Raw genomic sequence first — 18,248 nt, 5'->3', positions numbered from 1 at the left:
CTCTGGTAACATCTAATCCCTTCTTGGAGTCTGAGTCTGCTCCTATTTTATTCCTTCAGTTTTGCTTCGTTGTTATACTTCACAAATGAGAGAAATCATTTGGCACTTGTCTTTCTCCACCTGGCTTATTTCACTGAGCATAATGTCCTCCAGCTCCATCCATGTTGTTATAAATGGTAGGATTTGTTTTCTTCTTATGGATGAATAATATTCCATTGTGTATGTGTACCACATCTTCTTTATCCATTCATCTACTGATGGACACTTAGGTTGCTTCCATATCTTGGCTATTGTAAAAAGTGCTGCAATAAACACAGGGGTGCATATGTGTTTTTGAGTCTGAGAAATTGTATTCTTTGGGTAAATTCCAAGGAGTGGGATTCCCAGGTCAAATGGTGTTTCTATTTTTAGTTTTTTGAAGAACCTCCATATTGCTTCCACAATGGTTGAGCTAGTTTACATTCCCACCAGCAGTGTAGGAGGGTTCCCTTTCTCTGCATTCTCGCCAGCATTTGTTGTTCCTAGTCTTTTCTATGTTGGCCATCCTAACTAGTGTGAGGTGATATGTCACTGTGGTTTTACTTTGCATTTCCCTGATAATTAGCAATGTGAAACATCTTTTCATGTGTCTGTTGGCCATCTGAATTTCTTCTTTGGAGAAGTGTCTGTTCATATCCTCTGCCTATTTTTTAATGCAGTTATTTGCTTTTTGGGTGTTGAGGTGTATGAATTCTTTATATATTTTGGATGTTAACCTCTTGTCAGATATGTCATTTACAGATAAATTCTCCCATACTGTAGGATGCCTTTTTGTTCTGCTGCTGATGTCCTTTGCTGTACAGAAACTTTTTAGCATGATGTAGTCCCATGCATTCGTTTTTTATTTTGTTTCCTTTGCCTGAGGAGATGCATTCAGGAAAAAGTTGCTCATGTTTATATTCAAGAGATTTTTGCCTATGTTTTCTTCTAAGAGTTTTATGGTTTCATGACTTACATTCAGGTCTTTGATCCATTTTGAGTTTCCTTTTGTGTATGGGGTTAGACAATAATAAGTTTCATTCTCTTGCACGTAGATGTCCAGTTTTGCCAACACCAATTGTTGAAGAGGCTGTCATTTCTCCATTGTATATCCATGGCTTCTTTATCATATATTAACTGTCCATATATGCTTGAGTTTATATCAGGGCTCTCTAGTCTATTCCACTGGTCTATGGGTCTGTTCTTGTGCCTGTACCAAATTCTCTTGATTAGTGTGGCTTGTAGTAGAGCTTGAAGTCAGGTAGTATAATCCCCCCGACTTTATTCTTCCTTCTCAGGATTGCTTTGGCTATTCGGGGTCTTTTGTGGTTCCATATGAATTTTAGAACTACTTGCCCTAGTTGCTTTAATGTTTTCAACAAATGCCATCCCCATGGCTACTCTACTTGCTGCGTGAGTTCTAGGTTAGGCAAAGTCAAAGCAAGACCTTTGTGTTAGCTTTTCAAGAGCCATCCAGGTCAAGAGAGACATCAGTTCTTTGATTCTTTGAGAACAAGATTGTCTCTGCTCCCTCCTACACCAGGAGGCCCCAGGTGGAACTGGATGCTGTCTTCAAACTTTTGTGGAGCTGGGGAGTGGGATGGGGCAAGGGGAAGTTACAGTGTCACAGGCTTCTCCTACCAGGTTTCATTCACCATTTTCTTTATCGGAGTTCACTTGGTTACTATAAAGCATTGACTTTCTTCCAGAGTTCTGATAAAGTTTTTCTCAGTGGGGGCACAGGTAGGAAGTTTTTAAATTACGAATTCAATCTTTTTACTTGATACAAGTCTACTCAGGTAGTCTGGGTCCCCTTGAGTCAGTTTGGGTAATTTGTATCTTTCTAGGAATTTGTCCACTTCAATCCAAGTTTCCTAATTTGTTGGCATGTAATTGTTTGTAGTATTTCTTTATAATCCTTTTTGTTTTTGTAGGGTCATTAGTGATGTCCCCTCTTTAATTTCTGATTTTAGAAATTTGAGTCTTTTTTTTCCCTCTTTTTCTTTTCTTGAGATAAATCCTACTAGTTTACATGCTACATAGTTTATTCCTTTCCTTTTGGTAGTTACACTTAAGATTCCTTTAGAGTTTATACTTAAAATATAAAATCAATCATTGTCACTTTCTTTTTCCCAAATGATTCAGAAACCTGTGAACTCTTAAGCCTTGACTGAGAAAAGTCTGCATTGCTCCTTAAATACAGATGTTGCTGTGTGTTGAGTTCTGGGCTGGCTCCCACCTTTCCTTTGTCTGCTGATGGTATTATTCCACACCTTCCAGCGTTATTTCTGTTGAGAAGTTTGTCACCAGACTAGTCATCTTCCCTTTGTAAATCATCTGCTGCTTCTTTTTGGTAGCTTTTTAGGGTGTCCTCTTTGTCTTTAGTGTTTGGCAGTTCTGCTGCATGTCAGGGAGTGAATTCATTTTTATTTATTCTGCTCTGGCCTTGAAATGATTGGTTGTTATTAACCCCATGTCTTTACGAATCAGATCTTTAAGCCTGGCGTCATGTGCTTCTGCAGTCCTGGGAGTTCCTCCATTATCTCTTTAGTATTCTGTCCTCCTGTAGTGTCTCCTCTTTCCTCATTTCCCTATTAGACATAGGCCTGAGACTTTTGCATCTGCTTCTCATGTTTCCTCAATTTCTCATTCATATTTTCCATGTCTTTATCTCTCTGTGCTGAATTTGGGGGGGAGTTTCTCAGATTGCTCTGCTGATTAATTATTCCTCTTTAGCACTGTTTAATCTGCTCTTTAACCTGCCAGTGAATTTTTATTTAAATACCTTTCATTTCTAGGAATTCCAATTGCTCCTTTGAAAAGATATTTGTTTTTGTCTCATACTGACTCTTTCTTTTCTTGTGCTGGGTTTTCTTTTTTTTTTTGTTATCATTAATCTACAATTATATAAACAACATTATGTTTACTAGGGTCCCCCCTTCACCAAGTCTTCCCCACAAACCCCATTACAGTCACTGTCGATCAGCATGGTAAGATGTTGTAGAATCACTACTTGTCTTCTCTGTGTTGCACAGACCTCCCCATTCCTCCACCCCACACTATACATGCTAATCATAATACCCCTTTTCTTTTTCCCCTCCCTTATCCCTCCCTTCCCTCCCATTCTCCCCAGTCCCTTTCCCTTTGGTAACTGTTAGTCCATTCTTGGGTTCTGTGATTCTGCTGCTGTTTTGTTCCTTCAGTTTTTCTTTGTTCTTATACTCCACATATGAGTGAAATCATTTGGTAGTTGTCTTTCTCCGCCTGGCTTATTTCACTGAGCATAATACCCTCTAGCTCCATCTATGTTGTTGCAAGTGGTAGGATTTGTTTTCTTCTTATGGCTGAATAATATTCCATTGTGTATGTGTACCACTTCTTCTTTATCCACTCATCTACTGATGGACACTTAGGTTGTTTCCATTTCTTGGCTATGGTAAATAGTGCTGCGATAAACATAGGGGTGCATCTGTCTTTTTCAAACTGGGCTTTGTGCTGAGTTTTCTCATCTTTCATTGTCCTGTTTTTATTTATTTATTTTTATTTTTTTATTTTAATTCTTGGAGTGCTTCTCTAGGCTTGTGTGCAGAATTTCTCTTTCATTTCTTTAACTGTCCTGTGGATGTCATGGCTCTTCTGGGGTCCCAGGTCTCCATTTCCTGTGAGCTCAAGGTCCTGTTCCTTTTTCCTTATGTCTGTTTTGACCCTAGGTGCCAGCCTCCAAGGTAATGTTCTGTAATAGAAATTTAATATAAGGCATATATAATTTAGAATTTTCTAGGAGCCACATTGAAAAGTAGAGGCAGACAAAATGAATTTTAATAACATTTAACCCACTATATCTAAAGTACCACTACAACATGTAATAATGTAAAACATTACAGATACATTCTTTCTTTTGATTTGCATTAAATCTTCTAAATCGACTGTGTATTTTATATTCACAGTGTGTCTCAACTTGAGCCTTCCACAGTTCAAGCGCTTCAGAGCCACATATGCCTTGTGGCTGCCGTATTGGGTGATGGCTCTGAGTCCTGTATCTGAGTCTGATTTTCCCCTAAGCAGACCCGAGCTTGTACCTCCGAATTGTCTTTGAGTTTTTGCATTTTTCCTGGCAACTTGGGGGTTTACCTGTCTCTTGAGCTTGGCTATGTATTAAAAATTATCTTTTGTCATATTTGTATGTGTTCATTGCTGGATAAGAAGGTTGGTTCAGTCCATGAAGTTGCTGGAAATCTTTTAATTTATTCCCAACAATCACCTTATGATGGAGGTACTCTTAGGCCCAATTTACAGAAGAGAAAATACGCTTGTGGAGCTTAAGTGAATTACCTGTGATCACATGGCTGTTAAATGGCAGAGAACAGACCCAGATACAGGTCTGTTTGAAGTCCAAGTCCATGCTCTATATGCTCCATGGCCATCTCATAATTTTGATTCCTCCTTGTTTGTTTTCAGGAATTAGAAACCACCGAGGGATCTCTCCTCCCCGAGTCCTTGCAAGCCTTGCTCGTCTGGAGAGTAGCTCTTGGCCAAGATTTGACAGCAGAGAGCCATGGACCAGAACAGCGCAGGGGAGGAGGGTGCCCTTCCATCCGAGATACACCTCTCTTCATTTTCTGAGAGTCAAGGACTCAACTGCAGCAATGCCCTCAACCAGGATCTGGGTCCCAGCTCCCGAGACCTGCTCTATGCTGGCCTGAGTGGTTTGGACATGGACCCCAGCCTCCCAGCACCCAATGTGCCCAGCAAGGTGCTGGAGGACAACTTGGATGCTTTCTCCCTGTACTCTGGGGAGGACCGTGACTCCGTGAAGCTGCTGGAGATGTATGCAGACCCAGCATCTCAGGCTTCTTTACAGGGTGAGGCTGTCCACCTGGGTCCCAGGGCCTGGTGGGCTGTGTGAAATTGCCTGGGCTAGCTACATGTTGATTCTGTGTGGACTGGTTAAGGAAACTTTCCTTTTCTGTGGGTGAATGGGGAAGGACAGTCACCTTTTGGTTTTCTGCTTGGGCATCGTTCCCAATTTGCTAGTCAAGGAAACTAAATACCGATCCTAGGAAATAATGCTGAGAAGTTTAGATGTTTGGAGATATCCTAATCTTGTGTGTGGGGTGGGCAGACCTTTGAGTTGGTGAGAGACTTTCCTGCCCTTGCCACATCTCAGAGGCTCTTCTCATGTTTGCAGAATGAGCTAGGATCCTGTCCATTTGCTCCTTGGTTGTCTCTTCTTCCTAAGGATCAGTGTCTTCATCTGCAAAGTGGTTGATGATAATACGCACTCTGCTTTCCCCAGAGTAACAGCAGTCAGAAGCAAAAGAAGAAATGAATGTAAAAGCCCCTCATAGATTATAAAGCACTGGACAGTGCGCAGGTTTTTATCGATATTGTTAGAGTTAATGCCAGCAGTCCATTGATTTAGTTCTAAGTCTTCTCTTCAGCAAACAGAGAACTAAAGCAATAATTAGAGACCTTGCTTGTCTCCTTTTGCTTTGCCTTCAGGCTTCCCACACAAGATAAATTCAGTTTTTGTTTTAGCCCTCTTCATGATATCCTTAGGTAAGATGCTTAGGTGGGTTGATCGAGTGAGAGTCACACCACGTGCGTGGAAAGCCACATCTGGAGTGGCCCTGCAAACTGCTGGTTGGGATAAGCAGCTAACAAAGCCCCCTGAAGACTTGCTAAAATGAAAAACATCTGAGGCCCCCACTCCACGCAAGGTGCAGTGCCCCCGTGTTGAAACAGTGGCTAAATATAAATTCCTAGAATCGGGACATCCGTGGTGCTGCCCTGGGCACTGGACAGGCCTGTGGATACAGTAATTGGGGTTCTCAACCCCGTCCACAGAAATTAACATGAAAATGCCAGTGTTAAAACGTGTGCACATGTCAGAGAAGATAAGTAGTGATTCTACAGGATCTTAGTACGCTGGTGGACAGTGACTGTAATGGGGGTTGTGGGGGGGACTTGGTGAAGGGGGGAGCCTAGTAAACATAATGTTCCTCATGTAATTTTAGATTGATGATACAAAAAAAAAAGCGTGTGCACATGTGTGCATTTTGCTGGCCAGTAAAACTGTAGCTTTCACCAGATTTTCATACGGATCCATGCACCCCACTGTAAAATGTTACAATGATTAACCTAGTTCAACATTTCCAAATTCATTTTAAATTGCATTTTTTTAACCTTGTTAAAAAAATCCACTGAACATTAAGTTTTAACTCTTTGTTTTTTTAATACATAACTTAAATTCATAAATGCATATACTTAGATTAATTTTAAGTTTTAAGTTAGAAAAGTAATGCATATTTATTTAAGAAAACCTTGAAAATGAAGAAGAGTAACAAGAAAAATCCCCACTCTGGCTCCCACACATAGATTTTTTAAAACATGGGTGAAGTCACTCAGAAAGACATGGTTTTGCAGAAATTAAGTGGACATTTCTATTTGAAAATTTTAAACCTTAGTATATTTGCTTTCATATATAAAGGTAGAATATTCAGTTATCGTTGTAATGATTATTGCATTGTATTGGTTGGCCATATTCTTGCTGGTTAGACTTTTACAGTGTTTCTGTGAACAACTTCTTACATACGTGTTTTCTTTTGGATTAGTTCTTTGAACATATTCCTACCAGTGGGTTTGTCCATCAGAAAATGTACACAGTTTGAGAGTGCTTATAACACCGCCTCCTGGGAAGGTCAAGTGGCTTTCTGGGCCAGTGACTCGTTTGCCTCTTTGTCAGGGTCCTTGCTAATTTTTTGAAACAACATTTTGTTTTCTAGTTTAATTAAATTGCTTTAATGAGCATTTTAAAAGTAACTCAGCAAGGCTGGGACTTGCCCCGGAAGGAGTCCTGTTTTTCCTCATTTAAACTGTTGGAATCATTTGACCACTGGGGACAGTGATTTCTCATATGAAGAGAATGTAGATCAGGCAGGTTAAGTAACAGGAGGCAGTGGCCAGAGGCAGATTGGGATGAGAGACCAGGCCTGGAGGCCCAGCCCAGGCTCCTTCCTGCTGGGTCTCTCTGCTGGGTCTCAGGCTCAGAGGCTGAGCGCTCTGGCTCCTAAAGCTGAGCCCCCTCCACTCCCCACAAGCTGGCCTGTTGGATTCTTGGATCCCACCTCTGCAGAGTTCCAGATAAATGGTGCCATAAAGCCCCTGCCGCCACAGCACCCTAGTCTTTAGAAGCCTTCCAGGCCACAACTGTCCTGAGTGTGGCCTCTGACTGGGCGCCGTCTTGCAGCGTGGCCGGGCCAGGGTCCTTACTCTCCCCACTCCCCAGTCTAGGCCTTGTTTTCTCTGTGGGTAAAGGTGCTGGAGATGGAGAAAGGGTTTCCGGGCCTCTCTTCCTGCGTCTGCTGTGGTTCTAAGAGTCGGGGAGTGCTTTAGCTGTGCTCTTGGATGTCCCCAGGTGTCTCTAATCTGGGCTTTCTCCTTCTGTTTGTTTAGACCTGAGGCTGGGCAAGCTTCCGGTCCCTAAAGAGGCTGACGAAGGAGGCAGGGCCACCTCCGGGAGCGCAGGGAAAGAAGAGCAGCATCACACTTGGCCTCAGAAGCTGCTTCTGGATTGCAGCGTCTGCGGGAAGGTTTTCAGCAGCACCAGCTCTCGGAGCAAGCACTACCTCACGCACAGCCAGGAATGGAAACACATTTGCGGAATCTGCAGCAAGGCCTTTAAGCGCAAGGACCACCTGTATGTAGGAGTCTGGTCACCAACGTCTGTGCAAGGGCCTGGCGTGGGGGGGCATGTTCCTAAGTCATTCTCATCACCTCCCAGATGAGCCTGACACACCCTGTCGGTGTTGGGTCTCTGTGACCCGTGCTTAGACGAGAACTCTGTGTCTGGGGACAGTTCTGGCACTGCCCTGAAGAGGTCACTCTTCCAAGCCCCCAAAGTCTACCAATGAGAAAATCACTGCCTTGATTTGCAGAGGTCACTCTTCCACGCCCCCAAAGTCTACCAATGAGAAAATCACTGCCTTTATTTGCAGATGGGACCTCCCGAGGCAATGTTGTCATGGAGGGAATCGGGTTAACTTTATAGAGAAATATTTGGAGACAGTGGTAGTTGCCTGAGGAGAACCAGCCCATGTTTATATGAGGAACATGTACCTGGACTCCACAGGGCATGAGAGACTCTTGTCTTTTTTAACTCTTTATTATATTTTTAACTCTTGATTTTAAAAAGAATCTGAAGCAGAATTCCTTTTGTTCTTAATGTCTGGTAAATGATAAGCTTTTCCTGCTAGTGAGGAAGGACAGACAGACTTTCTCAAACCAAGAGACTGGGAAGTGGGAGACAACAGTCCATTGCTTTTTTGTTGTTGTTATCATTAATCTACAATTACATGAAGAACATTGTTTCCTAGGCTCCCCCCCTTCACCAAGTCCCCCCCACAAACCCCATTACAGTCACTGTCCATCAGCATAGTAAGATGCTGTAGAATGACTACTTGTCTTCTCTGTGCTGTACAGCACTCCCCATGCCCCCCTCCACATTATACATGCTAATCGTAATGCCCCCTTTCTTCCCCCGCCACCCCCTTATCCGTACCATTTGCAACAACATGGATGGAGCTAGAGTCCATTGCATTTTATATGGTCCTGGCCTTCCCACAGGGCTTTGACTGACCCACCTTCCGACTCATCCTCTCGCCAAGCCCCCTCCCAGGGAAAGGCCGCGATTTGCTCATGTCACAGACCAGTTAACAGGGGAGCTGGAGATTGGGTCTCTCCCACTCTCCTCCGATGGAGGCCGGGGCTGACCTTTAGGGAAGGGCTTTGTCATTTATCAGACACGTCCCGTGTGCAGTATTATTAGGACTATCCAGACTAGGGCTGCTTGGAGTGCAGAGGGTGATTTTCTCATCTGTTTATAGTTACTAATGTAGATATGAGTATGACATAATCATTTGTACATATTTGTATTCATTTATATTATAGGAGGCACATTTGGCTGTTTTCTAGAAAGTTCTGGTTGTGCATCTGTAAATTGTATTTTTTCCTGTGGGGGGTTTCAGGCAGCTGTCTCCTTATAGGAATTCTATGGTAGGGGAAGGACTCCTTTGATAAAGGCAGGATCCTCCCAAAATTAGCTTCTCCTCAAATGTATTCTGTAAAACTTTGGTTCTTAAGGGCGCAAAGAGGGGCTATTTCACAAAACAGTTCTGTGGGCCACTATGTTTCAGAGACATGGCAGGTTAAGCAGATGACCCTCTATCTATCTACCTGCTATGTGGCTTTTAAATTTGCTCCTGTGTACCTCCAAGAAGCAAACAGTGTTTTGTCAGAACTTACTTGCCAGCTGAGCCCACGTCCTCGGGGAGCCACTCTGGAGGGCTGGTGTTCCTTGGGAACCCATTCTGGGGAACTCTGGCCTGGCTTCTGTTGATTTTTCTCTCAGATACGGGGTTTGCTTAACGGTGAGGGAGAGGGGCAGCTCCAGATGCTTTGTAGCCGGGGGCTGAGTGCAGGTTCTGAACTGTGGTTCTGAGCTCCACTGCCCCTTGGGAGCACTGTGGGGGGAGTCAGGCTCGGGACCCTGCAGTGGGAGGCTGAGCCCCAGTGACCTCTGACTCCCTTCTCTTGTGACTCCAGGACTAGGCACATGCTCACCCACCAGAAGACCAAGCCCTTTGCGTGTAGGGGGCAGGGCTGCAGCAAGAGCTACTGTGATGATCGCTCCCTGCGCCAGCACTACGAGGTCCAGCACGGCTTGTGCGTCCTGAAGGAGGCCCCCCCTGAGGAAGAAGCCTGTGGGGACTCCTCTCCTGCCCACGAGGGGGCTGGCCAGCCTGCTGCGGATGGCCTGCGGTCCCTGATGCCTCCAGAAGCCAGGTCCTCAGGCCCCCTTTTGCCCAACCGAGAGCCCCTGCGCTCTATTGTAAGCAGCATGGTCCACCAGGAGATCTCTTCTCTCGGCCCAGTCCTGGCCGGGCCCTCAGATGACGGGGAAGGGAAAAACACAGCCTGTCCCTCCCCACCCTCACTGGGGCCTTACACCTGCACCCCAGCGGCCCCAGGGACCCTGGGCACTGATGTTCCTGAGGAGTGTCATCCCCTGTGGAAGGAGCCTGCCACTGGGTTCACAGCCATTCACTCCAGGGTAGCAGAGGATGGTGGTCCACACCCAGCTGAGTTGGAGCGGCCACCCCAGCAACTGCCCTCCCTGGAGAGCTGGCAGGAGGCTGGGCCTTCGGTGGACCCCCCACAGGACTCAAAGCCCAAGCTGACGATATCCAACAGGATCCAGGTACCTGACTTTATGCTGTGAGATGAGAGTCTCACTCATCACTTGTTTCCGAATTTGAGTTGTCCAGGCATTTTACTTAGTGCCTGTGCATATTCAGAGCCAGTTTTACAGAGGGGAAGTGAAGGTTCAGAGAGATCGTGGCCCCCCACCAACCTCCCCCACAGAAAAGCCAGGATGAAGGCTTTGCAGAATTGCTGGGACGCCCCGTGTCACCTTTCCTCACTGAGTTTTTTCTGCTTGCTTTCCTCTTGCCCTTCTCTTCCTTCTGGGTTTGCCCCTCAAATTCTCCAGAGGCTATAAAGGTTCCTTCCCCCTCAGTATTCCTGCATGAGATGCCATCTCTGGCTGTGGGGCAAGGGTGCCCACATGTGTCAGCACTTGTGCAGCATTAGCCTGGCTCCTCCCCAGGTGGTGGCCACGAGGACCTGGGCGCCAAGCGGTCAGCTGCTTCTCTTTGCGACATGCTGAGGTCGAGCACCTGAAAGCTGCATCCTTTTTTTTTTTTTTAAACAGCTTTAATATTCGTGTGCCATCTAACCATTTTAAGTCACACCATCTGGTGACTTTTAGTATACTCAAGAAGGTTGTGCACCATTACCACTTTTTCCAGAACATTTTCATCACCCCAGAAATTAACCCCACACCCTTAGTTGTCCCCCCAGGTCTCCCTATAACCTCCCAACCCCTGGCACTATGAATCTACCTCTGTCTCTAAGGATTTGCCTACTCTGGACATCTCATATAATTGAGATCATACACTATGGCCTTTCATGTCTGCCTTCTTCCACTCAGCATAATGTTTTCAAAGTTCATGTTGTAGCATATGCCAGGCTTCTCTCCTTTTTATGGCTGAGTAATACTCCATTGTGTGGATACATCACATTTTGTTTATTTATTCATCAGTTGATCACCATTTGGGTTGTTTCCACTTGGCCATCGTGAATAGTGCTTCTGTGAGCATTTGTACAAGTTTTTGTGGGGACATACATTTTCATTTCTCTCGGAAATTACCTAGGAGTGGAATTATTAGTTCATGGGGTAGCTCTGTGTTTAACCATCTGAGAAGCTGCCAGGCTTTTCCAAAGCAGTTGCGCCATTTCACATCCCCATCCTTGGGGGATGAGGGCTTCGATTTCTCCACAGCCTCATCAGCACTTGCTATTGTCCAATTTTTTTTAAACCATAGCCATTCTAGTGGATGTGAGGTGCTACCTCATCATGGTCTGACTCACGAGGCTCTAACGGCTGGTGGTGCTGAGCATCTTTTCATGTGCTTATCAGCCATTCATGTCTTCGGTTTGGTGTCTGTTCATATCCTTTGCGCACTTTTGAACTGGGTTATTTGAGTTTTGTTGAGCTGTAAGAGTTCTTTATGTATTGTACATACAAGGCCCTTATGAGATGTATAATGTGTAATGACTTTCTCCCATTCTGTGGGATCTTACTTTCTTGATGGTGTCCCTTGATGCAGGGAAGTTTTAAGTTTTGATAAGTCCAGTTTGTTCTCTTTCTGTGTCATCCAAGAAAGCATTGCCTAATCCAAGGTCACGGAGTCACACCTGTGTTTTCTTCTTGGCACTTTGTAGTTTTAGTCCTTGCATATGCCTCATTTTTGATATGTTGGCTCAAATGTATTTTCATATTCAGGATGGAAATACCTACCGGCTCCCCGATCCAGTGAAGGAGGAGAGCATGGCAGCAGGCAGATGGTAAGTTCAGAAGCCTCTCCCTGCTGGGCCTTGGGGCTCAACCCCTCGGGAGTCCTCTGGGAGCTTTTATGTGCTGGCCTTGGGCGAGTGAGCTCTGGATGCTTCAGCCCTGAAGAGGTACATGCCAGACCATGAAGGAATGGGGTATTGTCTCCATTTCTGGGGATTCATCAAGAGTTGTCAGTGGATCAGACTTAAAAGCAAAAAAAGAAAAAAACGGGTGGAGTCCCCTTCTCCCATTCTTCCCTCCTGCCGTGTCTGTACATAGCAACCAGCAAAATGGAGGCCCTGCAGATTGGGCAGAGCCAAGGAGCAGGTATGTCTGCAAGAATTGCATCCAGATGTTTTATACAGAGAAAGGGCTGACCAGCCATATTTGTTTTCACAGTGACAAGTGGCTGTCACCTCAAAGGAAGCAGGACCAACAGGTGAAGGTGCGCGTGCAGTAGGTTCTGTGTTCGCAGGGTGCTCACAGGCTTTGGGGGAGGGAGTCAGTGGCTGGGTGTCATTGTCTCAGGATGGAGGCGTCCTCCTGGGGAAGCCTGGGCAGGGACCAGGAGTCAGGCTGCGCTGCTCTGGGGGGCAGGCTGGCGCTTGAGCCTGGAGCGTCCCCTCTGCCGCCTGCCTATGGTTCCTCGTAGGCTGCCATCTCTTCTCTGTCGGTGTTTGGGTGTCCGGCATGGAGTTTTTCAAGCCTCTGAGACAGGCGCTGAGGCCGGAGGTGGAGGCACAGAGCCCCCCAGGAGCCTGGAAACCCTCGACGGCATGAGCACAGCTCCTCTGGGGACGCCTGCGTCGGAGCCTGTGGGCCCAGTGAGCCAGCCCCCGGGGAGCACCGCCAAGGTGGGTACTGGTCGGTCCACTTCCTTTCCACTGCTTCCTGCACAACCTGCCAGTGGAAGCCATGGGCAGAGCCCAAACCAAGCGCCACAAAAAATCTCTCCAGAACAGCTTGACTTGCGCGTTCATTCATCCACCTTCCATGCCGGCCCTGTGGGGGCAGTGCCGAGGACACCATGGTAACAGGGACGGCCCCAGCCTGGCGTCCTGGTCTGCCAGTCCAGGTGAGTAGATGGACCCATGTCAGACAGTGAGGACTCAGACTGGGCTGGGCTGGGAGGAGGAGCAGAGGGACTGAGGGGACCCCAGAGACCCCGCCTGAGGAGGTCAAGGAGGACTTTCTGGAGGGGGTCAGAGCTGAGACCTGGAGGATGAGGAGCAGTAAGACTGGTAGAAAGAGGGGAGATTGTGTGGAGGTGGGTAAGAGATGTAAGTTCATGGGATCAGCCATTGCAGCCTGGACTGAAGGGTCCCACCTGGAGAAGCCCCCTCCAGGCCAGGCGACAGGGTTCATAGATCCCCTTGTCCATATCATGGAGCTGTGGTCATTTTTCATCTTGTAGTGCTGTTGCACTGCATCTCTGGCCGCATCTCTATGTGCCAGTCATTTTAACAAGTTGACGCTGGCCTCATACATCTCCGAAACCCTTTGTATCAGCGCCTCTCCTTGGGGGGGTGTGCACATGAGGAAGCTTCCCGCATCATACATCCATGCCGAGAGTCTGGGGTCTGGCTCGGGCATGGTGGTCCCGCTCGGCCCCCTTGTTGAGGCCGGCTCAGACCAGGGTGTTGGGTGTTACATTTCCCTCTGGCTCCATGGGCAGTGCCCTTGCCTATACGCGTGCCCCCTTAAAGACTGAACTGTGCACACGTGGTCTCATGTCACCCCCTGTGGCTTTGAATTCTCTTCTCCAGGGACAAGACAGAGACAGCGAGGAGAGTAGCCAGCCCAGAAAGCGGAGAAAGTGCCTGCGGCCCAAGGCATCGTTCCTGCCTCCCGCTCCTTATGCCTTTGGGGAGCCGGGCCCCGAAGGAGGCCACCAGAGCTGCCTGTGGTTTCCGGTGCTCCTGGTGGACCACTCCCTGCAGGGACTGTTCCAGTGGTCTCCCAGTATGCTGCCCCTGGTGCTGAGCCCCATCCGGGAGGGGTCTGGGCTGTATTTAAACACTGTTCCATGTCCACTCAGGATGATTCTGACAAAGTCATCGGCAGCAAGCTTGGTGAGTGAGGCTCAGGCATGTCATCTCTGACCATCACATGGCAGGCCTGCTATGGGCCAGATGCAACTCGACATGTAGCATTTGATCCAGGGGTTCTCTCTGGCCTTCGGCTGTGTCCAGCCTGGGGGTCCCATGGCTGCTCAGAGGTATCCAAGGACGATGTGGAACCAGCAGCCTTCTAGGTGCTGAGAATTTTACAGGCAGAAGGAAAATATGGAAGCCATTTAGCCTGACCACCCTTCTGTCTGTCCTCTTGAATAATTTTGTTAGCAGCTTTATTGGTACATAATTCACATACCATATGAACACCTATTTAAAATACAGTGTTTTTTAGTAAATTCATAGACTTGTGCATCCATCACACCATGTAATTTTAGAGCAATTTCATCACCCCAGAAGCAGCACTGTACATTTGCAGTCACACACACCCCACAGCCCCCATCTCCCCAGCCCTGGGCAACCACTGATCATCTCTAATCATCATGGATGCACCTACTCTGGACATTGCATGTAATTGGAATCATACAGTATGTGGCATTTGGCATTTAGTTTGTTCATTTAGCATAATATTTTCAAAGTTCATCCATGTTACAGCATATACAGTGCTTCAGTCCTTTTTATGGCTGAATAATATTCCATTGTGTGGATACACAAAATTTAACCATTTATACCTGATGAGTATTTGGGTTGTTTCCATCTTTTAATTATCATGAATAATGCTGTTATGAACATTCACATACAAGTTTTTGTTGGACAAAGGCTTTCATTTCTCTTGAGTTTATGCCTAGGAGTGGAATTGCTGGGTCATAGGGTAACTATGTTTAATGGTTTAATGCCAGACTGTTTTCCAAAATGGCTGAGCCATGTTAATAAATTTCGATGCACATTGCATGCAAGTTCCAATTTTCCACATCCTTGCCAGTGATTCTTTATAAATTATAACTTTCCTAGTGGGCATAAAATATCTTATTGTGGTTTTGATGTGCATTTCTCCTATGGTAATGATGTTGATATCTTCCGATGTGCTTATTGTCCATTTGTGTATTTTCTCAGAAGAAATGTCTATTCAGATCCTTTGTCCCTTTTTAAAATTGAGTTATTATCTTTGTATTCCTGAGTTGTAAGAGCTCCTTACATATTGTGGATGCAAGCCCCTTATTAGATACATGATTTGGAAATTCTCTCCTGTTTCGTATCTTATCTTTTCATTTTATTTATGGTATTTGCGGTACAAGAGTTTTTATTTTTTGTCACTTGTGCTTTTGGTGTTGTATCTGCAGTTTTGCCTGACTAAAAGTCACAATTGCTTTTTTTAAGTCAGTTAAGAAAAGAGAAGAAATATGCAATTATGCTGACTTTTACTCCTTTCTCTTCAAAGAGTTTTGTAATTTTAACTCTTACATTTAGGTCTTTGATTGATTTTAAGTTAACTTTTATATATTATGTGAGGTTGGAGTCTAAATTCATTCCTTTGTGTGGGGATATCAGTTGTTCCAGCACCGTTTGTTAAAGAGATTATTCTTTCCCCCATTGAGCAGGTGTGGCACCTTTGTGGAAAATCAACTGACCATAGTGATTTTAGATTTTTCTTATTTTTTAATACAGACAGTTACAACTGTAAGTTCCCTCAGAGCATTGCTTTAGCCACATTCCATAAGTTTTAGTATGTTATATTCTTCTTTCCATTTATCTCAAAGTATTCCCTAATTTATCTTTTGATTTCTTCTTATATACACTGATTATTGAGGAGTGTGTTGTTTTATTTCCACATATTTGTGAATTTTCCAAATTGTCTCCTTTTATTGATTAATAATGCAATTGTTTTGTAGTCAGAGAACATGCTTTGTATTAAGTTGTTCCTTTTAAATGTATTGAGACATGTTTTATGGCTAGAATATGTTCTGTCCTGAAGAATGTCCTATGTGTGCATAAGAATATATTCTACTGATGTTGGGTGGAAGGCACCAAAAATGTTCCTATGTCTTGTTTTATTCTGTATCGTTGTCCTATCCATTACTGCAAGTACTGAAATCTCCAACTATTGTTTTGAATTGTTTATTTCATACTCAGTTTTGTCAGTTTCTGCTTCATCTATTTTTGGACTATGTTTTTAGGTGCATATATGCTTATAATTGTCATATCTTCCTGATGGTGTGATTGTTTTTTCCATGAAGTGACTACAATGTTCTTTATCATCACTGCAATAATTTTATCATTATCTCTAGTTTTTTTTTTTAAGCCTAATTAGCCTAACATTAGTACCATTCTGTCTCTTTTATGGTTGTTTACTTGGTATATTTTTTCTGTACTTGTATTTTCAACCTGCTTATGTTTTTTAAAATAAACCATGTCTCCTATAGATTATATTAGTTGGATCATACATTTTTTATCTAATCTGACGAACTCTGCATTTTGATTGGTTTATTCAATCCAGTGTCACTTAATGTTACATTGTTATAGGGAGGTTTACATTTGCCATTATGCTTTTGATTGTATGTACCTTGCCTTTTTCTCCTTCTGTTCCTGTATTCTGGCTTTCTTTTATATTAAGTGTTTTCTATTGTAACATTTTAACTCCTTTAGTTTTTCATTTTTTTCTTAATCATTCCTTAGTGGTTGCTCTAGGACTTAAAACTACATCTTAACGTTATCAGAATCTATTCAGATATATAATAACTTACAGTGAAATATAGAAACATTACTCCTATACAGCTCTATTTCTCCTAACCCTTTTTCTCTTATTATGTATGTATGTACTTTATATATATATTTCATTTTCTATATGTGTGTGTGTATATACATACAAATCCAGCAATACATTGTTTAGTTCTTACATTATACTATTTTGTATTATGTAACAAAAACTGAGAGAATAAAGGAAAGCAAGCATTATTTATACAATTTGTTATGTAATGTTTTTAGTTACCATTTCTCATCTCTTCATTTATTTATTTCTGTGGATTGGAGTTACTGTATGGAGTGTTATTTCTCTACTCCAATGCATCTCCCCTCTGTTGTGCTGTTGTTGTCATATATATGTTTATAAATTACAGGCCTATAACACTAATGTTTCATGCATTTACTTTTTAAGTCAAGAAAAGAAAAAATATGCAATTATATTGCCTTTTATAATTACCTACATAAGTACATTTACCAGTGTTTTGTATTTGTTTGGATTCAGGTTACTATCTAATGTATTTTTTTCTTTCAGTCTGAAACTTCCTGTAGTATTTATTTTCATTGTGGAGGTGTAATTCACATGTCATACAATTCATCCCTTTAAAATATACAATACAGCAGTGGTTGGTACTTTGTCAGAGCTGTGCAACTGTTGTTACCATCAATTTCCAGATATTTTTATCATGTCCCAAGGAAGCCCTGTGCTCAGCATTCGCTGTTGTCCCTCCCCTCCCAACCCTGTCCCCAGCCGTAGGTAACCACGAATCTACTTTCTGTCCTGTAGGCTCGGCTGTTCTGGACAATTCATGTAAGTGGAAATCATACGATCTGTGCTTCTTTGTATGTTCTTTCAGTTAGCATAAAAACTTAGGGTTTCATCCATGTTGTGCATATCAGAACTTCATTTCTTTTCATGCATGGCTGAATAATTCTCTACCTTTAATGTTCTTTATAAGACAGGTCTGCAAGTAACAAATTTCCTTGGTTTTTATTGACCTAAGGATGTCTTTTTTCACCTTCATTTTTGAAAGGTAATTTGCTGGATATAAGATTCTTGGTTGACAGTTTTTACTTCCAGCAATGAGATCATGTTGTCCCACTGCCTTCCAACTACTATCATGTCCGATGAGAAGTCAGCTGTTAATCTTACTGGGGTGTACGTCTATATTATGTTATTTTTCTCTTTTTGCTTCCAAGGTCCTTCTCTTTGGCTTTCAGTATTTTGCCTATAATGTGCCATATGGTGAGCTCTTTTGTTTATCCTACTTGGAGTTTATAGAGTTTCTTGGATGTATGTATTTTTTCATCACATTTTGGGCATTTCCCACCATGAAATACTTTAAATATTTTCCTTTTCCTTTCTCCTCTCCTCCTTGTATTCCCATTACACGTGTTGCTGCACTTACTGATGCCCCACATTTCTCTGTGGCTCTTTGTTTTCCTTCACTTTTCTCTCTGTTCTTCAAAATCCATCATCTCCATGGATCTAGCTTTAAGTTGGCTGCTGGTTTCTTCTGCCAGCT

The 18,248-nt window shown here is 43.9% G+C and overlaps 1 protein-coding gene, 1 long non-coding RNA gene and 1 pseudogene across 2 annotated transcripts; all 3 read left to right on the top strand.

The window, feature by feature from the left end:
- The window catches only part of LOC118928755 (zinc finger protein 541-like), a 213,171-nt pseudogene that overhangs the window by 173,386 nt on the left and 21,537 nt on the right, over positions 1-18,248 (top strand).
- LOC130681154 (zinc finger protein 541-like) lies at positions 4,558-7,947 on the top strand. Its single transcript, XM_057493537.1, has 2 exons — positions 4,558-4,880; positions 7,474-7,947. The coding sequence occupies exons 1-2, from the start codon at positions 4,574-4,576 to the stop codon at positions 7,803-7,805; spliced, it is 639 nt and encodes a 212-aa protein (XP_057349520.1). The 5' UTR covers positions 4,558-4,573; the 3' UTR covers positions 7,806-7,947.
- LOC130681166 (uncharacterized) lies at positions 11,114-13,030 on the top strand. The gene is made up of 3 exons (XR_008994213.1): positions 11,114-11,985; positions 12,374-12,828; positions 12,937-13,030. It is a non-coding gene; the product is annotated as an uncharacterized LOC130681166 (long non-coding RNA).

This window comes from Manis pentadactyla, chromosome 15, assembly GCF_030020395.1.
Source record: "Manis pentadactyla isolate mManPen7 chromosome 15, mManPen7.hap1, whole genome shotgun sequence".
Lineage (NCBI taxonomy): Eukaryota > Metazoa > Chordata > Mammalia > Pholidota > Manidae > Manis > Manis pentadactyla.
Note: the sequence above shows the minus strand (reverse complement) of the source record. Positions and strands in the feature narration are given on the sequence as shown.